The sequence below is a fragment of the Camelina sativa genome, chromosome 9 (assembly GCF_030686135.1).
Source record: "Camelina sativa cultivar CO46 ecotype springtype chromosome 9, ASM3068613v1".
Taxonomy (NCBI): domain Eukaryota; kingdom Viridiplantae; phylum Streptophyta; class Magnoliopsida; order Brassicales; family Brassicaceae; genus Camelina; species Camelina sativa.
This window is the reverse complement of record NC_141888.1, coordinates 26472215-26495456: the sequence shown is the minus strand read 5'-3', so window position 1 is coordinate 26495456 and position 23242 is coordinate 26472215. Positions and strand designations below refer to the sequence as shown.

Below are 23242 nucleotides of genomic sequence, written 5' to 3'. Positions count from 1 at the left end.
TAACCTATTGAGTTATTGAATAAGAGTATTATCTTTAAGCCACCATTACTCTGTTTTAACCTTGAGCTTCAGCTCTTGCTTTCATGGTATCAGAGCTCTGGTAGTACGCCTCTATGGCTACCTCAGAGCCTTTTTCTTCCGCTCCACTCTCTATCTCTCAAGTTGTGACTCTCAAACTTACTGAGTCCAACTATCTGTTATGGAAGACTCAGTTCGAGTCCTTCCTCTCCCCACAAATGTTGCTTGCCTATGTTAACGGCTCCATTACTCGTCCGGAAGCCACTCGTTCTGTCACCGGTGCTGCTGGAGTCACCATAGAGCCAAATCCGGAGTTTGCCAAGTGGGTTCGAAATGATCAACTGGTTATGGCATGGATCTTTGGCTCACTGTCTGAACCTGCCTTGCGTGTGGTCTATGGTATGCAATCTGCACAAGAGGTATGGACAGCTCTTGCTAATAAGTTTAATCGTGTCTCCACCACTAGGAAGTTTGATCTTCAGAATCTTCTGCGTGCTTGTCTTCAGCTAGGAAGAACTATGGAAGAGTACCTTAGCGAACTTAAGCAGATTTTTGATCAGTTAGACTCTGTTGGGTTTCCTATGACTGATCTAGAAAAGATTCATGGTCTTTTGTCTGGATTAGGGAAAGAATATGAGTCTGTGTCCACTGTTATTGAACACTCCATGGACTCTGTTCCTGGTCCTTGCTACGAGGATGTTGTGTTCAAAGTTACTGCCTTTGATGATAAGCTCAAGACTTACTCAACAGCTTCATCAGTTTCACCTCATCTCGCTTTTCAAGCTGAGAAAAGCTACTTTGACAGAGGAGGTTCTGGTAACCGCGGTGGCAGGTCTAATGGTGGTTACAGAGGTCGAGGCAATTACTCCACTCGAGGTCGTGGCTTCCAACAACATGGTCGTGGTCAGTCTGGACAAGAAGGTCATACCAAGATGACAGGATCCACTAAACCAACATGTCAGATTTGTGGCAAGTATGGGCACAGTGCTTATGATTGTTACAATCGTTTCAATGAAGACTATGTCCAACAACAGGCTACGGCTTTAGCTGCTATGCGTATCTCTGAGAATGATTGTCCTACTAACGGTACAGAGTGGCTCCCAGATAGTGGTTCTACGGCTCATATCACGAATTCCACTGCAAATCTCCAACACTCGCAGTCGTATCGCGGTAATGACTCTGTTATGGTTGGGAATGGAGAGTTTTTACCAATCACACACATCGGTACTGTGCCACTGCAGACCTTATCAGGTAAATATCTACCTTTGAATGATGTTCTTGTTTGTCCCAATGTGACAAAATCTCTACTTTCAGTTTCCAAGCTTTGTACAGACTATCCTTGTTCTATTAAGTTTGACTCTGATAGTGTGCGTGTAAAGGACAAGCATACCAAGCAGCTCCTCACAACAGGAAACAGGAGTAGAGATCATTATGTGTTGAGAAATCCTGCATTTCAAGCTCATTATTCCACCAGACAGCTCGCAGCAAGTGATGATGTTTGGCATCAACGATTGGGTCACCCTAGTGCAGAGATTCTTCAACATCTGTCTTCTACTGCATCAATTTCAGTCAATAAACGCACCAACAAGCTCTGTGAATCATGCAAGCTTGGCAAGAGTGCACAACTTCCATTTTCTTCTTCTACTTTTGTTGGTAGTAAACCTCTCGAGAGGATTCATTGTGATTTGTGGGGTCCTGCTCATGTCATCTCCACTCAAGGGTTTAGATATTATGTGATTTTTGTTGACAATTACTCTCGTTACTGTTGGTTTTATCCTTTGAAGAATAAATCAGATTTCTACTCAATCTTCCTGCTTTTCCAAAGTTTTGTTGAAACTCAGTTTAGTGAAAAAATCAAGATGTTTCAGTGTGATGGAGGGGGTGAATTCACTAGCAATCAATTTGTTACTCACCTTGCAAAAGAGGGTATTAAACAACTGGTTTCCTGTCCACACACACCGCAACAAAACGGTTTCGCTGAAAGAAAACACAGGCACCTGTGTGAACTTGGTCTGAGCATGATGTTCCAAAGTAAAGTTCCACAATGCTACTGGGTAGAAGCATTCTTCACGGCTAATCATCTTATCAATTTTCTTCCAACAACAGTTCATTCAACCTCTGCAAGTCCATATGAGGTTCTTTTTGCAGTCAAGCCTGATTACTCTTACCTACGAGTTTTTGGAAGTACTTGCTATCCTACTCTTCGATCTTATGGCGCAAATAAGTTTGATCCTAAGTCCTTGAAGTGTGTTTTTCTTGGATATAATGAAAAAATACAAAGGCTATAGGTGTGTATATCCTCCTACGGGTCGGGTTTATATCAGTCGTCACGTTCTGTTTGATGAGCAGTACTACCCGTTTGAATCTGATTACTCTGGTCTTCTTCCTGCTGCAACAACGCCTCTGTTATCAGCTTGGCAAAAGAGCTTCTTACCTTCACGGTCTTCATTGGGTGAGACAGCTTCTCAATCAGAGGAATCTGTTCCTCTATCTACAGTCACTCCGACTGTGGTCTTGAATCCACATCCTGCTGATTTAGCAAATGAAAACTCAGAATCTGATCTCAGTGGTACAGACACTGATAGTAATAATGAGGAGCTTCTTGATGCTCCGTTATTCGCAGAAGATGACTTTCCTGCTCTCCAAGACACAATTTTCAATAACCATCCTATGGTCACAAGAGGAAAAGCTAGGGTTCATAAACCAAACCCGAAATATGCTCTCCATGCGACACACACGACTGAAAAAGCACCAAAGACAGTTGCTTCTGCTCTTAAACATCCTGGTTGGACAGCTGCTATGGGAGATGAAGTTGAGTCTTTTGTTGATACAAACACCTTTGCACTAGTTCCGTATCAACCAGACATGAATGTCCTAGGTTGCAGATGGGTGTTTACACCAAAACTTAAGGCTGATGGTAGTTTGGACAGACTAAAGGCACGTCTAGTGGCTAAAGGTTATGATCAGGAAGAGGGAGTTGACTTCCTTGAAACTTACAGTCCTGTGGTTCGAACTGCAACTGTTCGTTTGGTTCTCCATGCTGCAACATCATACAATTGGGAGATAAAACAACTAGATGTCAAAAGTGCATTTCTCCATGGTGATTTGAATGAAACTGTGTATATGCAACAATCTCCTGGATTTAAAGACAGCAACTATCCATCACATGTCTGGAAGTTGAATAAAGCTGTCTATGGGTTGAAGCAGGCTCCACGCGCATTGTTTGATAAATTTAGCTCGTTTCTGTTGAAGTTTGGTTTCGAATGCAGCTTCAAGGATCCGTCTCTGTTTGTATATCTCAAAAACAACAACATCATCATCCTTCTACTCTATGTTGATGATATGGCTCTCACTGGAAACAACCCACAATTGATTAGTGCGTTACTGCAATCTATGCATGATGAGTTTCGTATGAAAGATCTTGGCCGCTTAAGCTACTTCCTTGGTCTTCAGGCACATTATCACACCGAGGGAATGTTTCTGAACCAACATAAATATGCATAGGACCTATTCTTGGCAGCAGGCATGGCTGACTGTGCTCCTGCTTCCACACTGTTGCCTCTCGAGCATCAAAAGGTCAAAGGACAGGACGATCTCTTTGACCAACCTACTCATTTCTGCAGTCTAGCTGGTAAACTCCAGTACCTCACTCTAACAAGACCGGACATACAGTTTGCAGTCAACCTAGTCTGTCAACGTATGCACGCTCCTACTGTTGCTGACTTCAGTCTTCTTAAACGCATCATCAGATACATCAAAGGTACTGTTGATTATGATATTTCGTTTTCCAAAAGTGCAGATTTCACATTGCGAGCCTATAGTGACAGCGACTATGCGGGGTGTCAAACCACTAGTCGTTCCACAGGCGGTTTCTGCACTTTCCTTGGCAACAATCTTATTTCTTGGTCTACAAAACGTCAGAATTCAGTTTCCCGAAGCTCCACTGAAGCAGAGTATCGATGCTTATCTGACACTGCAGCTGAGGTAAATTGGATAAAAGATTTGTTGGAAAACATTGGCATGCCTCTCACACATGCTCCGGAGTTGTACTGTGATAATCTCTCTGCAGTTTACCTCTCTGCAAATCCGACATTACACAAAAAGACCAAACACTTTAAAGTCCATTATCACTATGTGAGAGAACAGGTTGCTGATGGTTCTATGATTGTCTATCATGTTCCTGCAACTCACCAACTTGCGGATATATTCACCAAGTCGCTGCCTCTTCAGGTCTTCAATGATCTCCGGTACAAACTTGGTGTGGTCTCTCCACCCACCCAAAGTTTGCGGGGGGATGTAAGGAGGATCACTGAAAACTCAGTCCAACAAACACAATTGGGCCTTGAGGAAATGATCAAGCCCACTGCAGTGTGTTTGTTAACCACAGTCACAAACGGTAACAAGGAAAAGAGAGTCATCCCATGTGCTCTGCAATGTACGAATGTAGAAACAAATACAGCTCACACTACAGTCCAGGGAATGAACCGATTGTCTCCCCTTCCCTTACCAATCCTATGCTACTGATAGTGACACTTGTCAGACATCTACTTATCTTGTAATCATTAGGTTAAGGATGTCTCCTCCTATATAAAGAATAGATGATGTAACCTATTGAGTTATTGAATAAGAGTATTATCTTTGAGCCACCATTACTCTGTTTTAACCTTGAGCTTCAGCTCTTGCTTTCAGTATCGACACCATTCTCTAGTTTACCTTCACTAATCGTAATACTCTGTTTAGTTGGTAATAGATATGTGATATGCGAAGTAGTAATATTTTGAGGAAGAACGTTTCCTTAAACATAAGCATTCATTCGTTGGCAATGTAAAGAGTTAAAGACCATAATGAAACTTGGTAAACAAACACGTTAAGATAAAAAAAGATATCCATAGTGGTATATCACGCCTACTAATAAAAGGGGTTTTTCTTTTCAACCACATCCAAGTTTCAACCACACATGTGCCTCTTATATTAAAAAATAATTTGCTTTTTTTTTCATTGAAATTAAACTACTATTTATTAGTAAACACTTTACACAAAAGGGTCTAAAAATCCAAGACATAGGGTCAAAACAATCAGAATGATTGTCTACATCCTAATTAATTTAGCCAAGTTACGACTTACTACACCAGAACGTTTTGTATGAACAAGTCGAATGTCTGTCAACTTAGTGACCTAATTAATAATAGATATATAATATCTTAATACAACGCGGTAATCGACACATCCATTGAACCATCATTAATATTTGTTGATGATTCGCAATCACATACAAAATAACACATGAGTGAAACTTTCTAATCCAGCTTTGTTGTATTAATGCTTAAAGTTTTGAGATGTGCAAATACCTTTATTTCAGAAACCACCATCTCGATTTTAATTAACTAAAACCCAAATTTAGAAGATTTGTATACTGAAAAGGAAACATGTTACTGTTTAAAAACTATCGTATTAAAAACTTAAAATATAAATCAAGAAAAACAAACAGAAAGACACTTTTTGTAAAACATAGATTCATTGCCTAATGATTTAATTGTTTAAATTTAATATTTTGACTATAAGAAACCAAATAATTTAAATATATTTACATACCAAATATGATGTAATGAGTTGGATTCAAAATTTATTAATTAGTGATTATATATAGCTAATAATCTATATATATTAATAATAATAATGCAAAAGGAAATTAAAGAAAAGAAGATAAAGTTTCAAAAGAGATAAAATAAAAATAGTGGTAGATGTAAAACATATAACCAACCAAAAGGTGACAGGTGGCAGGCTAGTGGACCTTTAAGGTTTCATTGTAAAATCTTGGAAGACCATATATAACTTCAAGTTGTGTTTGACTATCGGTACTCAATATATACTCGAAAGGGTTTCATTTCCTTTTAATTCATGCAATGTCCACCAAGAAAAAACGAAAGGAGCACGTCTCCAAAAATGAGGCTCACCTAACCATATCATCAACGGATGGGTTAGGAGAAAACTATGGTAGGCTGCCAGTTGATCTCCTAGTCGATATACTCTCCAGATTGCCTGTGAAATCCGTCGCGAGGTCTCGTTGTGTGTCAGCGAATTGGAATTCTCTTCTATGCAACCCACATTACACCGACCTGTTCCTGACGAGGTCTTCTACTCGGCCGCGTCTCCTTTTCACTTTTGAAGCTGAGGGTAAGTGGTCTATCTTCTCTGCACCTGAGTACCTGATTTCAGACAACAATTCAAATCTCATAGTTGTGGATAGCCATATGAATGTCCCTAGAGATTACACCTTTCGAGTTTGTGAGCCTGTTTGTGGATTGTTGTGTACGAGAGATGAGTATGAATTGAGTGGAAGGAGGGATGCAAGGATGATGATATGTAACCCTAGCACAAGACAGTTCAAATCATTACCCAAGGTGAGATCGAGGAGGGGTCAGGTTGTAACCTATCTTGGGTATGATCCAGTCGAAAAACAATATAAGGTATTGTGCATGACAATTCGCGAAAAGCCCTTTTTGTATAAAGCGGAAGAGTTTCAAGTTCTAACGCTAGGAACTGACAAGCTGAAATGGAAAATGCTTGAATGTTCAGTAGACCATTACCCTTATGCTAGCGATGTATGCATCGAAGGGGTTTTGTACTACGTAGCTATGAATCGTAAGTCTAGAAACGATATGATAGTCTGCTTTAATGTTCAGCTGGAGAAGTTCAACTTTCTTAATATTGAGGATATGGAGTATCATTGTACTTTAATAAATTACAAGGGTAAATTAGGAGCAATTTTTCATCCATCAATCGGTAATTTTATGGATGGAAGAGCTGCAAGCTTTGAGTTGTGGGTTCCAGATGCAACTGATGAAGAACGTACATGGTCAAAGCATATTCACATATTGCCGCCTATGTGGAAGGAGCTAGTTGCGGAGACTAGAGTTTACATTGTTGGGATTATTGGAACAAGTGAAATTGTGTTTTCTCCATTCCACTTGTCCCATCCGTTCTACATATTTCACTTAGATATGGAGACGAACACTCTCAGAAGAGTTGGAATTCAAGGGATTGGACCTGTTAACGGTCAAAATATCTATGCCTACTTAAACCATGTCGAGAATTTGAAGCTTATTATGTAAGTTCTTAATAATTTTGAATTTCATAAAAAGTTAAGATCAGTGCTATTTTTCCTCCTAATTTATTTCATAAAGTACAATATCATGAATTCTTAAGACAATCCTTGTTTTATCATGTAGTTTCCCATTGTTCAGTTATTATAAATGACTATGTTATAATTACTTTGATGTACCTTCATATTTGTCTGGTTGCTGTGTCTATTGCTCTTGTTTATATCCACCACACTCACGGCATTGGTTTTCTATGTTTGATCTGTTTTGACGTAACTTCAGGCACTCGAGAATCACACCCTTGTTGGACATTTGCATTAGTTTTTCAAATATATATCATGTCGATATCTCATATAATTTACAAACACAATTAGGACTTGCTAGTGTTTCATTGGCTCGAGGAAACAAACAGGCTGGACAATATGTTCAAAGTTCCTGTGAAGTTTGTGACACATTAAGGGAATTTAAAGATTTTAATGATTTCGTGGGTTGGAAACCTCTTTACGATGGCCCGAGTGTTCGTTCTTTAACGTTGATAAGCCTTTTTATGACAGACATGAATATTGACTAAGATTTACAGAATTTATAAATTAAATCGAAATGAAAAATTTCTGAAACAGAACCATGGTATACATGGTATTTTTATCATTACTTATATCAATCTTTGTATAAGAACCAAAAATGTATTCCATCCGTTTCAAATATAATATGTTTTAGCTAAAAACACGCAAAATACAAAATATCTACTTTTAAAAAGTTTAACCAGTTATAAACAAAACTGAATAGAATAAATAATAAAAAATATCAAATTAATTAAAAAGTTGCTAGAAAGTTGAAAACATATTATATGAAACAAACAAAAACATCCAAAACATCTTATATTATGAAACGGAAGAAGTATATAGAAACAATCATTTAAAAAGTATAAAATGTGAAATAACGGTTTTACACAGGTAATAAATATAATACTATATACATTTAAACAAATTATTTTTGAGCATGATCAAGTGTTTAATTTCAGTTATCTTTAAGAGCACACTTTGATAAGAGAAATAAAATTGTATGAACAAAAATGAAATTGGTGGCTGGGGGAATATATGTAAACTCTTTCTCGTATAGTATTTTATTTTCTCTTATTTCCCCTTTTAAAGCAAAAGATATATGTAAACTCTTTCTAAGTCTGCTTTATGCCTGCGCCTTCTCATCTAGGGTGTGGGAGATTTTGACTAGGCAACTGCTCCAAGCCTCCAAACTCGTTGCACCACAAACTTTGTGCATATCATCGCACTTGTTTGAGACTCCACTTACACGGCCTCAACTCGGTTCATCTTGCAGTATATTTGTTCTCCAAGCTTCGGCTCACTTACTTTGGTGTGAACGAAACTGCAGGCCACACGGTGAAATCCGAAGTCTCCCAAGCTCATTTATGGTATCCGCAACAGGTTGTGCTCCATCAAGAGTCATGGTAGCTCGAACCTTGACGATGGACTGCGTATTTGGTTAAGTACTAGAGCTTAAGTCCTCTGTTTCAAAACTCTCAAACTTTTTCCACTCTGATTTCAGCTTTAGGTCCTACTCTAATTTGCATATACTGTAAATAATGTTTATTTGGGTTGAATAAATTTAACATTCTTTCAAAAAAAAAAAAGCATATACTATATCTCTATCCAATCCTTGTCTATGACTTACTACATTACAATAGCTTTTTGTTTGAACTTAGTGGCTGAACAGATAAGAACTTTATATATATAACCCGGCGATGGACATAGCCGCTAAACCACCATTAATATTGTTGATGAGTACTTTGCAATTCCTTTCAAAATAAACATGAGTGTAACCTCTAACCCAGCTTTGTTGACTTTTTGCACTGCTTCTAGTGGTGAACTAATTTAGATGAATATATATATATATATATGATTAGTATCCTTGAACATATGATTACTCTTTTCGAGTTTATGATTGGAGAGAGTTTTTTTTTTTTTTTTTTTTGGCTCAACATCAACTTTTCATTAACCAAAAGTTACAACCAAATCAAAAGCACATTACATTCACCTCTATAGACTTGGACCAAAACAAATGCAATGGTTGATCAAGTACAACCCTGGAACACTAGGCGGATCCAACGCTACTCAATCGAGAACTATTTTGCATTTTTTAACCAAAGTGAGATAGATAACACTCCACGACTCGGAGTGAAATCATCTCTTAAACCACATAAATTGACCCAATGACACGAAAACAAATACTAACACAGAGGAAGCCTAAGCTACTACTGAAAACAGCTCAAAACCCAGCTATGAGATCCTTATGATCGACGTGTAGAACTTGTCTCAATAGCTTCAACACCCAGAGGCACATTATCAGAAAAGCTTGGTCTCTCCGGCTTTCCCTGTTCCGGTCTTAAACCTAAAACGGACAATACATCCGGCTAATCCGACCAAGATTCATGAAGCTATAATAAGCGGCAAAATAGATGGTTCTCCAAACTAACTATACAATAACCAGAATGCTAATCATCTAAAGATTAGAAATTAAAGCACATATTGCCAAATCATCACCTCACAGTGCAAGTACAAAGTGACAACATCACTTTCGTTCAGTTACTAGACATTCACCACCTTGGTCGGACTGAAAAAAACAAAAGCGACACCACCCCTTGCTGCAGGACACCGCCGTGGCTGATATGAGAGGTAAGATTTGAAGAAGAACCTAAACCCCACCACTGAAGCTCATCGAAGAAAAGCTTCATCCCTCACTGCTCTCCGAAGTCCACAATCCACCGGTTTCGCCACAAACTGCCAGTGACAAAAACAGTAAACGGATTCGCCACAGTTCCACCAGACATGGCCAAGATTCGACGCTGTCCTCCAACGTCTGCATCAGAGCCTTCACCAGCGACCTCCACACAACGGATCTTCGCTTCACACACCGAGGAATCACCGGATCCACCACCTTTGTGAAGCACCCAACCGACAGCGAAAATATAGCAAGGAGCGGGAGACTGGAAAGGAACTACAAAAAAGAAGAAAAACTAAACGGGACGGAGCCCTCTCCGGCGCCGGAAAGGCAATCGGAGAGGCGGATCAAAGTTGGCGGCGGCTTTCTCTCTCGCGGCGATATTAGGGTTTTCGTCTCTTTCTAATGTTGATGTCTTTTTTAGCCTCTTTTCATTTTGATTGGAGAGAGTTACTTGAAGACAATATCTTAAACTGATTTATCTCTTTTGCAAAGTACCATTATTTTTTTGTCAACATAATTTTTTTTGTCTTATTTTCCCCCTTTGGTTTTTCTTAAAGCCTTACATAAATTAGGGCAAACCCTTGAAATTTGGGGTTCTAGGTTTTTGTGTCGGCCGTCATGGAGAAACAGCATAATCAATTCCCCGAGAAGGGTCTCCTAACCATAGAGTCGATACTAGTTGATCTTTTAATCTCAATATTCTCGAGATTGCCGGTGAAATCCATTGCAAGGTGTCGTTGCGTTTCGAAGAAATGGGCTTACATTCTCCGCCATCGAGATTTCACCGACTTGTACCTGAAAATATCGTCGACTCGTCCCCGTCTCTTGCTCAACTTCGAAGTCAACGGTAATCGGTCCTTCTTCTCCGTACCTCAGGACCAGAGCTCGTGTCTTTTAGCTGCCGATCGTCACATGAGCTTTCCCACCGAACAGGTTTTTTATAGGGTTTCAGCTTCTGTCTGCGGATTGGTCGTTGTTTGTGGTGTAGATAGGAATCATCCGTGGATCTATAACCCTAGCACAGGACAATGCATAGCTTTACCCAAGACGAAATCACTAGCACCTCTTATGCATTTCTCTTTTGGATATGATCCGATTGACAAGCTATATATGGTATTGCGCAAGTCTAATGATTTTCGAGTTTTGACATTAGGAACAGGAGAACTAACATGGAGAAAAATTGAATGTTCCATACCCCATTGGTCTGTATCTCGTGGTGAGAAATGCATCAATGGAGTTGTGTATTATATTGCTCATTGCGATGCTACTAGATTTCAAAAACCTTACAAACTAGTTTGCTTTGACATCCGGTTTGAAAAATTCAAGTTTCTTGATGTGGACAGTGAGATTTGGGGATCACTTCTAGTAAATTTCGAGGGTAAATTGGGCATAATCCCTGGTGATGCTTTTTTTTTCAGTGGCGAAACTACAAAGCTTGTGATGTGGGTTCTAGATGATGTCCACAATGAGAAATGGTCGAAGCATATCTACCAGTTTCCGTCCTTGTGGAAGAATCTAGTTGGGGATAACTCGCTAAAAGTTGTAGGGCTGACTGGTACATGTGAAATTGTGTTCTCCCCATCTTATATATATCAGGATGCTTTCTACGTTATCTATTACAATGTGGTGAAGAACACTGTCAGAAGAGCTGAAATCCAATTAGGAGTTGTTCCTGACAGCGGTTTGATGGTGGGTACCTCTGTTGACCATGTAGAAAATATGGAAGTGCTCGGGAGTTCATAGGACTTTATAATGAGCGCTGTTGTGCCTATATGTTAATCAATGACTATGATAATTAATGATTAATTGTTGTAATCTATGTTTGAGCTTATTTTAAACTCTCTTTTTATTTTTGCATGAGCTATCCACTTATCTACTATATTGAACAAAGGACTTGATCCATACGTCCGGTTGAGCCGTTTGAAGAGCCTGGTAAAACCTGGCAACATGTAAGTGTAACGAAGATTATTCTCATTTCTCATGATCCACAAGCCCATCGCATTATATACAATGAAGGTTGGAAGAAGAAAAGTCACGATAACACTTTATTATTCATCGAAAGGATCTCTCGGGAAGAAGAATCGTTACCTTTAAAGATGTAATAGATAAAGTTGATTGTTTACATGTCTTTGGTGTTGTTCTAAAGACATACTTCTTCCGTGTAGATGTGTCGGTGTTGGACTATAATACAATAACAAAATCACTAGAACATAATTAAAACTTGTGAGACAAATTAAAGATGGAAAGTGAAAACTGAAATATATTCGCCAAAGCTCATAGATCTTCAGAAAAACAAAATCTAAACTTTAAACCGTTAATTCGTAAACATTAAATTCTGAACCCAAATTGGTGACCTTAGACTAGTTGAAGAAGATTCTCATAGACGCTTGATAAAAAAATAAATCTAAATTTCTTAACTTTAAATCCATATATAAGTAAACATTAGAAAATTTTAAACCCAAACCTGATTGTTCAGTACTCTGGAATGTTCACCTAGACCAACTACCAGTCCTAGGAAAATTTAGAAACTAGGGCATAAACTTATATGATATTCTGTCATACAATACTACTATATCACTTTGGACCTGAAATCTTCCATAAATCTCAATTTCAATTTCTTGCCAGAGTTGGTGTGGGGATCTCAATGGGTTTACCATATCCCGACGAAGTTTTGATACACAATCTTTATTCTCGGCAATCCCAAATGATCTCTTAATTGAGATAGTCTCGAGATTGCCTGTGGAAGACTTAGCGAGGTTCCGTTGCATGTGGAAGCAATGGGCTTCAGTTCTAAGTCGTCGCCTCACTAACTCCTCCACTAGAAGTCCTCGTATCTTGTTTACTTTCCATCGCAACGGTAAGTGGAAGTGGGTCTTCTTCTCGACACCTTAGCCTCAAAATCCAGACCAGAAATCGTCTCTTTAACACCCGAATATCACATGTGTTTCCCCACCAAAGGGTTTTCCTCTGGGATTTGTCGACCTACCTGTCTTCGGGTTGATATGTAATAAAAATAGGGATTTCATGATATGTAACCCTAGCACAGGAGAGTACACAACCTTACCCTATCCGACATGTATGGAGGCTAAATGAGAACCTTTTTTGGGTATGATCCAGTCGCAAAACAATATACAAGGTATTGTGCGTGCAAGTTCGTAGCGTTTCCTCTATTCAAAAAACCAAGGTTCTGACATTAGGTATGGGTATACTGTCATGGAGAGAGATTGAATGTACACGACCTTAGGAGCCTATAGGTTTTGGGATCTGCATAAATGGGGTTTTGTATTACATAGCTGAGAATAATAGGTTTCGAGATTTCTTGGTAGTTTGCTTTGTCTTGAGCTCTAAGAAGTTCGAGTTTATTACTCCACCACCTATGGAGGAGCTATGGTGTATGATTTCGATCGACTACAAGGGTAAATTAGGTGTGCTTGGTTCGTTTCTATTTGTTTTTTGGAACAGCTAAAAGTATTGAGTTGTGGGTTTTAGATGATGCCGAAGAGTGAAGATGGTCGAGGCATATCTACATAATCCCACCTAATTGGAAGAATTTAGTTGCAGCAGAAACCGGTTTACACGTTGTTGGGATGACTCGTAATGGTGAAATTGTGTTATCTCCATATTTTCCATCGGATCCTTTCTACGTTTTGAGCTACAATGTGGAGAGGAATACAGTCATAAAAGTTGGAATCCAAGGACTTGCATCTCGTAAGGATTCAGAAATTTCACCTTTATATATAGATCATATAGAGAATGTGAACCATATGTAATTAAGTGTTTTAGAACTTCATCAGACTTTACAAATACAGTCCTTATCTCTTCATGTAGTTAGCGATTGTTCTTCTTCATTTTTTTCTTTTCTCGTCAACCCGATTGTAGGTTATTGGATGGTCATAATCCTTTTCCTTCAACATCTCAATTATCTTTCTTCCATCAACATTCAATCATAATTTACTTTTCCTTAACATTTCCTTCGTGCCTTGGAGTCTAAAGTTCATATCGATAGGAAAATATTGGATGAAAGGCAGTGGTGCCTCATACATCTAAAAAGAAAGTAACCATCAATGTGAACAAAATTATGGACATACTGACCCAGTTAGATATGATCACAATCGATCAATATATGTATCAAACATATCATAAATTCATTACTCTGTTTTTTTGGTGTTGTTACATCATCACAAATTTTTTGATATAATCCTGTCAAGTCAGTTGATCCTTCGACAAGTGTAAAAAGAAATTACAAATAGTAAATAAAAAGAAAATTATACAATTAATTACAAATAGTATAAACATATAAAAAACTGTCTGTTGACAAAAAAAAAAAAACTGTATATCAAAGAAGTATATGTTCCATCAATGTGGTAGATTAGAAGATGAAGAACTCAACTTGTATTATATGTTTTTTGAACAATGTGTGAGAGATGTATACACTGTTTCAAATTTGTGGGTTCACTGTCTTTTGGTGCATTATATAATACTTCGGGTACAACTTTCATATTTAGCTTTGTGATCAACTCAAATTAACTTTGAGCCTCTTTAGTCTTAACCATCTTTTTTGGCTGTGATCGGTAGCTATGTGCACTATTTTTCTTTCTATACTTCAATTAGTATACGGACTTTGAATTTATCCTTGCAAGTTGCAATGTAAGGGTCAAATTAGAATTTGGTTCAAGTTTTTTTTTTTAAACTATTCAGCTTAAGTTTGGATTGATAAACTGGTTCAATTTTGTTGGGGCTAGAAACAACAATTAGAAGAATAAGTTTGTAAAATGAGATCTGGGCAGACTTTCGGTACAAATCGACTTAGAACTATGAAAAACAACGAACTGGACTTTTGTATTCACTTTTTCTATTGATTCGCTCTGAGCTTGATTACATGTCTTGTGTCCTTCACATTCATCTGCTATTTAAACTAAAATTCCTCGAAACCCTTCCTGAACGTCTCGCTGCAATCCCGGCTCCCCAATCCCGATTTCTTCTCCAGATTGACTTCATCCTCCTGCTCGGGTTTTCCTCCATGGGCCCTTACTGGGCCTCTTTTCCTGGCCTGCGCGTACGCCCTAATGGGCTTATTTAGTGGGCCTTATGATCGTCGAAACCCAACACCAACAATTGCCCCCCAGCCTTTTAACCTATTTTTGGAGGGTTGAAAGGCGAATATCCAGAGAATCTTTCATGTCGTTTCGGTTTCGCGATCTTCCTCAGGGAAGACTCAATGAATCTCGGCTTCCGAGACCTTCGTGATGATTACCCCTCTCTCCTAAGATCCAACGGTGGAGCCGAAAGGTTTGAACGGTTTAGATTAGAGGAGAGAGAGATTCGTGGGATTACAAAGAACGACGTCAATTATGACCTATAAGTCATAAATCACACGTCTCGTCATAACCGCGCACTCATCCACTACTTCAAGGTAATTTTCTTAACCTTCTCTCCTCTGCTCAGTTATTTCTAAGTTTTGATTTCTAGGTTTGCTAGCTCTACTATTTCGCGTTTATCGTTCAGTCCGATCTCGCTCGTTTAGGTTAGTTGATTTCACAATTTTAAAAACTCATACCATCATGGCTCCACTTGAACTCTGGGGAAACCATATCCCGCCGATTACATCGGCCAAGCACCTCGCCGATCTCCGTCAGAAGCACGGAGTTCCTCCAAACGTGGAGATGATACTCCGTTCCGACGATCCGTTTTCTCCGGAGACCGTTCCGCCGGGTTTCTGCTGCGCGTACACTGTGTATTTCGAAAAGTGTGGGCTCGTGTTCCCTATCCCGAGGATTATCTTTCGGATCCTCCAACGCCTTCGAATGGCGTTTCCCCAGATGTGTCCGAACTTTGTTCGGCACGTCATGGGGGTATACGTTCGAGGTCGCGAACTTGGATTTGAACTCGGGGTCGACGACATCCTCCGGTTGTACCTTATCAAACATAACTCCGGGTTTCCCGGGACATTCTACACCTGTCGCCGCCGCAGCCCGGAAATAATTCAGGCGCTTCCGGGGAAGGACGACCGGTGGCGGAAAAAATATTTTTACTTCCGGGTTACTCTGGCAGCGGTGGGGGACTACGACTTTGCTCGTCTCCCCACCCAATGGGCCGCATGCGTTGGTCAGAATGACCCCTTAGTTTCTAGTTATCATTCGTTGCCGCCAAGATTACGGCGTTTATTTGTCGTACTAACCGTTTTGCCCCCTTTTTTTTTGTTGCATGGCAGATTCAAAAGAACCTCCGAAAATACCAGCGACCCGAGAACTAATTGAGAGGCTACGAGCAGGCGAGGTCCGGTGGAACTCATTCACTCGAGCTCGTATCATAGCAGCCCTCAACGCCCCGTTAGTCCGAAACACTACAGCTCCGGTCCCGCCGCTTCCTGCTAACCAAGCGAGGAGCGAAAGAGCAGACAACTCCCCCGCTCGCAGAGGTAATGGTTTTTTTTTTTTTTTTTTTACTTAGTCCTTTATGCGCAAAAGTCATGCACGTAGGGGATCGCTCACCCCCTGTTCATTTTTGTGCTGCTCGTAACCAGAATTAAGTTCTTCTTCGACCTCAACCCCACTACGCACCATGGTTAGGAAGCCGTCACTCCGTGAACTCAGGGAGCAATCGCAGCAACCCCGAAGGGTCCGAGCCGGCGATGTTGATGCCGCGCTGGCCAATGCTCTTCGAGCCGCTCAGCCCGCACCGTCTCGGGTAGTTAGCGAGGAGGTGAACCAAGCCCCCGTGATCCCAACCGGTCCTTCTGGTCTGGCTAAGGAGGTCATGCTCGTCAGTTCGCAGTCGATTCATGGCGAGCCGTCTCCGATGCCAAAAAGGGCTCGCACGGACAATCCCCGAGTCCCTGAGACGAGGAGCCGCGAAAGCCGTGGAGGCTACCCCGCGGGTGGTAACCCGGAGGCTCCAGCTGGAGAGCCGGCTCTCTCTGGAAACGGGTCATCGTCGAGCCGCCTGTTTCATTGGAGGTTTGCTCACTCCCGGGACTCCCCGGCGGTAGAGGACCACCTGGGAATGGCGACCCTTTTCCGTCACCTGAAGACGGCTAACTGCCAGGTCCCGCTCGTGAAGGATCTCGTCGAGAGAGAAGCATACATCGAGGCGATGGCGGCCCATGCGAAGGTACCGTTCCTTCTTTGCTCTTACCTTTAATCGTTTCTTTCCCTGCTGGGCGTAGTATGTTTATTTCTGTTTTCTTTTGATCCGTTTGCAGTCCGTTGCTGCTGACAACAAGCTGATCGCGCTTTATGAGCGGAGGCTTAAGGATACCCCGCAGGCTGCTGAGCTTGAGAACACAACGCGGGTGGTTCATGAGCTGACGACGGCTCTCAAGGCTGCTCAAGAGAGAGAGGGAGCTGCAAATGGCAAGGTTGCGAGCCTAGAGGACGAGCTAACGTCCTTGAGGAGTATTCAGGATAAGCTCCTTTAAGTTGAAGCTGACCTCGCTTCTGCCCAGGATGCTCATGCGATGGCGGCAAGGGACCGGGATTTCTTGAAAACGGAGAACCGATGGCTGAAGGAGAAAGCCGAGGGTATCGACCAGAAACATGCGGAGGCGACTCGTCGAGCTGTTCGTGAGGCCAAGGAGCGGATGTCCCAAGACTACCGGGCGGTGCGGGATTCAGTGAAGAGCAAGTGGGAGAGGAAGAAAGAGCAGACCGCGGTCGAGAGCGATCTCGCAGAGATCGAGTCCAACCTTCTTTTGATCAAGCAGATCGACGAGGGGAGGACATCAATTGCGGAGGAGGTGCAAGTTCTTGAGACGCAGCGGGCGGTCCTTGCGGTTAGGTCCAACTCCTTGGCGGTTTCGGACTTTTCGGTGAGCAAATTGGACCTTCCTCAGATCTCGGAAGACTCGGTCGAGCCCATGGAAGTTGACGCCGGAACCGGGGTCCCGCGCGGTCTGGACGAGCATGGGAGCAACGCGAGTGCCGCGAAGGATCCGGAGGCTGGGACCGGGGAAGAAGACGTTTGAGTTATGGTGTCTTTATTTTATTTATCGTTTTGAACTTGCGTTATTTGCCCGAAAGGGCTTTTAAATCTTTTGTTATGACTTGCCCGGGGGGGTTTTAACCCAAGACTTTATTTCTTTTCGTTTTTTGGAATCAACTGCCTGGGGAGGCATTTAAACCCTTGTTCTTTTCATATTGTCTTTGTTAACTGTTTCGGGTCGAAACGCGTGAGTTCTAATATGTACTCGGGGTATACGGAACTCTCCTAGGCCGGCTTACGGACAGCGGGAAATGTTCCCCGGGCACTTAATTTGTGAACTCCGTAGAATTCACTAAAAATTTGCTATTTGGGGATGAAGTCCTTTGAGGTTTTCCAAATTGGGTAGCGAAATCTTATTTGCTTTCACGTGAGGTCGTGGGGTGCGGACTGTTAGCTAGAGCTGTGTTGACCTTGTTGTTTTTTTTTTTGTTTTTGATGAAGTGTTCGAAAAAGCTTGAAACGGTTGCAAGACAGTGCGAAATTTGCATGTGCTGTTTGGTGTCGTAGGTACGTTTATTTGTAGGCAATTTCATCGCGCCGTTAGAAAGAGTTATTGTTTGTTGATTTGGTATATTTGGTAACGGTGCACCAGGTCATGGTAAAATTCGCGTTTTATTTGGAAAGATTTTGCGGAGAGGATCGAGTTGGGAAGGTGGCTGCGCTCAGGATATTGAGCTGCCTACGTACCCCGTAAGGGGATCAAGCCAGGTCGTAGTTCGATTATTATGGATACCTCTTAGAAGTATTTTTTGAGGTTCATGACGTTCCAAGGCCGGAGCTCGGCTTTACCGTTGCTCTCGTCTACGAGGCGATATACGCCATTGCGAACGACCTCGGTGATACGGAAAGGTCCTTCCCATTTGGTTCCCATTTTGCCGGCGTTCTTTTCTTTTCTGTGATCGAACATTCGACGGAGTACTCGGTCCCCGACGGCGAAACGCCGAAGTCGGATCTTCGAGTTATAGAAGCGAGCGATGGCATTCTGGTAATTTAGAACTCGCACGTAGGCTTGTTCTCTCTTCTCGTCGATGACGTCGAGGTGATCGCGCAGCGCTTCGCTATTTTCCTCCTCATTCTCGGGGGAAACAGCTCGGCGAATACTGCCTATGGTAACTTCTGCCGGTATTACGGCCTCAATTCCGTAGGCTAAGGAGAACGCGGTCTCGCCCGTGCTGCCACGCGGCGTAGTTCGGGTGGCCCACAATACTCCGGGGAGCTGAGCGTCCCAGCCTGACTTCGCAGCGCTCAGACGGCGCTTGAGGCTGTGCAGGATCAATTTGTTGGCTGCTTCGGCCTGCCCGTTTCCTTAAGGGTACCGGGGGGTAAACGGGGTTAGTCGTATACCCCATGTGTCGCAAAACTTTTGAACCACAGCGGACACCAAGTTCGTCCCGTTATCAGTTACGATCTCGTAGGGGATTCCGTGTCGACACACCACGTTTTTCCAGAGAAAATCCTTTACGTGTTCACCCGTGATGGACTGGTAGGATTCGGCCTTGATCCATTTAGTAAAGTAATCGGTCACAACCAGTAGGTTAGTAACGCGTCGTTTTCCCGACTGTTCGAGGGGTCCGATGGCATCCATCGACCACCGCATGAAGGGGTAAGGAGCGGAGACCGAGCTCATTAGCTCAGCGGGCTGATTGATCAGAGGTGGGTGTCGTTGGCAGGGATCACACTTTCTAGCGTGCTCGTCGCAGTCCGCGAGCATGGTTGGCCAAAAGTATCCTTGCCGTTTGATTCTGAGGGCCAGTGATCGTCCTTCGGAGTGGTTTCCGCAGGGACCCTCGTGGGCGTCCCTCATGATGCTAAGGGTTTTGTCCCCGTGCACGCACCTGAGGTATGGTCCGGAGATACACCGCTTGTATAACTCCTCGCCGATGATACAGAACCGCGCGCTCTGAGCTTTGAGCTTACGCGCTTGCCATCGATCCTTTGGTGCGGTCCCACTTGTGATATAATCACGAATTGGGACTCGCCAGTCCGTTTCGGGTTCCGCTTCTTGCTCGTCTTCGGAGATAAGATCGTCTAAGAGCTCGTCGTCCCGATCAGGTACTTGTTCAGGTTCTCCCGAGTGGGGACCGGATCCGGCCTGGACCTGGTTAATGCTCTGAGCCTTAACTGGGATAGAGATACTTGGTTGATTTATTCCCTCGACGGGTATGATTCGTTTGACCGAAGGGTCTGAGGTGGAAGCCAGCGCGGCGAGGGCGTCGGCGGCTGAATTCTCTCCCCAGGGAATTTTGGTGAGTTCGAACGTTGAGAACTGCTCGGCCATTGATCGAACGACTTGGAGATAAGCGCCCATCCGCTCACAATTCGTGTCGTAGCTCCCATGGAACTGACCGCTTACGAGCTGCGAGTCGCTGAATGCAGCGAGCTCTTTGACTCCCACACCTAATGCCAGCCGGAGTCCGGCTATTAGGGCCTCGTACTCAGCCTCGTTGTTCGAGGCTACGAACCCGAGTCGGAAGGACTGTTCCATTATTTCGTTGGTCGGGGATATGAGTCGGATTCCGATTCCGCACCCCTGTCTGGACGATGCTCCGTCCGCGTATAGCGACCATCTCTCGGAGGCGTTCCCGGTATTTTCGTTGGTCGTGGCGAGTTCGATGATGAAATCGGCGAGGACTTGCGCCTTGGCGCAGGTGCGTTGCCGGTATTCGATATCGTATTCGCTGAGTTCTATGGCCCATTTGGCTAACCTGCCGGACTGGCTAGGACTGTGAAGGATGGTCCGAATGGGTTGGGACGTCATCACTACGATCGTGTGCGACTGGAAATAAGGGCGCAGTTTGCGAGCCGACATCACGACTGCTAGTGCCAGCTTTTCCATAGCGGGGTATAGCATTTCAGCGTCAACAAGGGTCTTGCTGACGTAATAGACGGGTTTCTGTTTCCCCTCGTGCTCTCGTACCAATACCCCGCTTACCGCGGAGTCGGATACGGCGATATAGAGGAAGAGGTGTTCCCCATCCGCAGGCTTCGACAGGACAGGGGGTTCAGTGAGGTACTTTTTTAATTCTTGGAATGCCTCTTCACACTTGTCGTCCCACTCGAATTTCCGATTGCCCTTAAGCAACTGGTAGAATGGGAGGCAACGGTCTGTAGACCGCGCAATGAATCGGTTCAGGGCGGCTATCCGCCCTGTTAACCTCTGGACCTCCCGAGTTATCCTTGGCGAAGGCATTTCGAGGAAGGTCGCAATTTGTTTTGGATTCGCTTCGATCCCACGTTCTGTGACCAGATACCCAAGAAATTCTCCCGACGCGACACCGAACGTGCACTTGGTCCTGCTCGCGCATTGACTTGACGAGCATATCGTCGATGTAAACTTCCATGGTTTTTCCAAGATGCTCGGCGAACATCTTGTTGACTAACCTCTGGTAGGTTGCTCCTGCGTTTTTAAGTCCGAAAGGCATTACTTTGTAGCAATAGGTGCCTCGGTCCGTGATGAACGCGGTCTTTTCCTGGTCGGCGGGGTCCATCAAAATTTGATTATACCCCGAGAAGGCGTCCATAAAGGAGAGAGTCTCGTGTCCGGCGGTTGCCTCGACCAGTCGATCGATATGAGGAAGCGGATAATTGTCCTTCGGACAGGCTTTGTTGAGATCTTTGAAGTCAATGCAGATCCGCCATTTCCCGTTTTTCTTTTTGACCACTACGGGGTTGGCTAGCCACTCGGCGTACTGGACCTCGCGGATAGACCCTATTTTCAATAGTCGATCCACCTCGTCGTTCACTGCTTTCGCCCTTTCGGGACCGAGCTTACGACGCTTCTGTTTTATGGGTTTGTAGGTGGGGTCGACGTTGAGCTGGTGAGAAGTCACGCTAATGTCGATTCCTTTCATGTCCAATGAGGACCAGGCGAAGGGTTTGTGATTCCGACCCAGAAACTGGATCAGGTCGTTCCTTGTACTAGGTTTGAGATCGGCCCCGATTCCAACGCATCGTTCCGGGTGCCCTTCCATGATTGGGATCTGTGCGCTTAACGAGCTGTCTTGATTCCAGCTCGTCAGCGATCATTAATTGCTATTGGTCGGATTTTTTGATCAGATCGTAGCCGCTTCTGTAACACTGTCTTGAGGTTCGTTGGCTACCGTAGATGGTGGCAATTCCGCCCCGTGACGGGAACTTCACACATTGGTGGTACGTTGACGGGACCGCCTTCATCCCATACAACCAAGGTCTGCCGAGGATAGCGTTGAAGGGGGCGGGACGATCGACGACCACGAAGTCGACGAGACGTCGTACCCCACGGGCTTCCACTATGAGGGAAATGGTGCCCTTAGCTAAGGTCGTGTCTCCAGCGAACCCGGTGAGCGGGGTTTTGGCCCCTTTTAGCTCAGAATCAGGATAACCCATCCGCCTAAAAGCATCGTAGAACAAGAGATCGACGGAGCTCCCGGTGTCGATCATTATTCTGGAGAGCTCGCATCCCCCGACGTCTAACCTTACGATTAGAGCGTCGTCGTGGGGTTTATCCAGGTCCGCGGTTTCGCTTTCCCAAAACGTAATCTCGTAGTCCGGGTCCGAGCGGGGTTTCCGTTCACGATGGTAACTATCGACCCTACGTTGGTAGGCCTTGATCGAATTAACTGAGTTACGACATAAGGAGGATCCTCCCGTGATGAAGTCGACTCTATGAGTCGGATTTGACTCTTTGAAACATCGGGAGATGAACGGGCGGAAGCTCGCGAGCCTCCGGGGAGCCGGAGGCGGGGTAAATACCGAGCCGGGGGAGGTACGGCAAAGAGAGAGTCCTTTGAACACCAGGTCAATGCGTTTCTTTGGGGCTGGAGGGGGGGAAGATTCCTCGGCCTCGTTGGTCCTTTCGCGCTTAGCTGCGGCTTCTTTGGTAGTGGCGTTGGCTTCTCTCGCCCTTTCTCCCTCTTTTTCGAGGTCGATTTCGCCGAGCTCTCCTGCTTCGTGCTTCCGCGCGAGGAGACGTCCCACGGTTCTACACTTTTCAGTTGAGTGTCCGCGTATTTTGTGATACTTGCAGAATTTCTCGGGATCGAAGTTCGGGTTTTTTGCTTTGGGTGCGGAGTCAACCGCGAAAGCATGCAAACCAGACTCAAACGGCTCCTTCCGGAGAGTCTTTTTGGGAGGATTGTACGGTGCTTTTGATGACTTATGGATCTCGGCCAGAGCGGCCCGCTCCTCTTCTGCTCGGGCGAAGTTAATCGACCTATGGAGTGCGTCGTCGAGCGACGGGGGTTGTCGAACGGTGAGCTCTTCGCGGAATTTCGAGGTGTACCATAAGCCATGCCGAAGGGCTGCCAGGGCAACCTCGTCGTTTAGGTTGGTTATCCTGGCTTTGGTTGACTTGAAGCGATTGATGTAATCGCGGAGCGGTTCGTCTTTTTCTTGGACGAGAAGCCAAAGGTCTGATTCGGTCACCT

The 23242-nt window shown here is 43.6% G+C and overlaps 2 protein-coding genes and 1 pseudogene across 3 annotated transcripts; 2 read left to right on the top strand and 1 right to left on the bottom strand.

The window, feature by feature from the left end:
* The first annotated feature begins 5881 nt into the window (after window positions 1-5881).
* Window positions 5882-7820, top strand: LOC104715469 (F-box protein At3g49450-like). Of its 2 annotated transcripts, XM_087464639.1 has the most exons (2): window positions 5882-7126; window positions 7401-7820. In XM_087464639.1, exons 1-2 carry the CDS (start codon window positions 5922-5924, stop codon window positions 7687-7689), a joined length of 1494 nt encoding a protein of 497 aa, XP_087320765.1. In that variant the 5' UTR covers window positions 5882-5921; the 3' UTR covers window positions 7690-7820. The 2 variants fall into 2 exon arrangements, with proteins under 2 accessions (XP_087320765.1, XP_087320764.1); XM_087464638.1 differs by lacking the exon at window positions 7401-7820 and having other exon boundaries at window positions 5894-7305.
* A 2599-nt stretch (window positions 7821-10419) lies between these two features.
* Window positions 10420-11700, top strand: LOC147938804 (F-box protein DOR pseudogene; annotated as a pseudogene).
* A 6873-nt stretch (window positions 11701-18573) lies between these two features.
* Window positions 18574-21808, bottom strand: LOC147938803 (uncharacterized). Its single transcript, XM_087465766.1, has 3 exons — window positions 21219-21808; window positions 19243-21130; window positions 18574-19131 (listed from the first exon to the last, which is right to left on the bottom strand). The coding sequence occupies exons 1-3, from the start codon at window positions 21806-21808 to the stop codon at window positions 18574-18576; spliced, it is 3036 nt and encodes a 1011-aa protein (XP_087321892.1).
* Window positions 21809-23242: the final 1434 nt, after the last annotated feature.

What these genes read in the sequence shown, in the direction of transcription:
- LOC104715469 (XM_087464639.1), top strand. Translation starts at nt 5,922, where the DNA reads ATGTCCACCAAGAAAAAACGAAAGGAGCACGTCTCCAAAAATGAGGCT. An exon ending in GAGAATTTGAAGCTTATTAT is followed by an intron (nt 7,127 to 7,400) that starts GTAAGTTCTTAA and finishes ACGTAACTTCAG; the next exon opens with GCACTCGAGAATCACACCCT.
- LOC147938803 (XM_087465766.1), bottom strand. Translation starts at nt 21,808, where the DNA reads ATGGAAGGGCACCCGGAACGATGCGTTGGAATCGGGGCCGATCTCAAA. An exon ending in GCAGGAGCAACCTACCAGAG is followed by an intron (nt 21,131 to 21,218) that starts GTTAGTCAACAA and finishes ATGCGCGAGCAG; the next exon opens with GACCAAGTGCACGTTCGGTG. An exon ending in ACGGAATCCCCTACGAGATC is followed by an intron (nt 19,132 to 19,242) that starts GTAACTGATAAC and finishes GGAAACGGGCAG; the next exon opens with GCCGAAGCAGCCAACAAATT.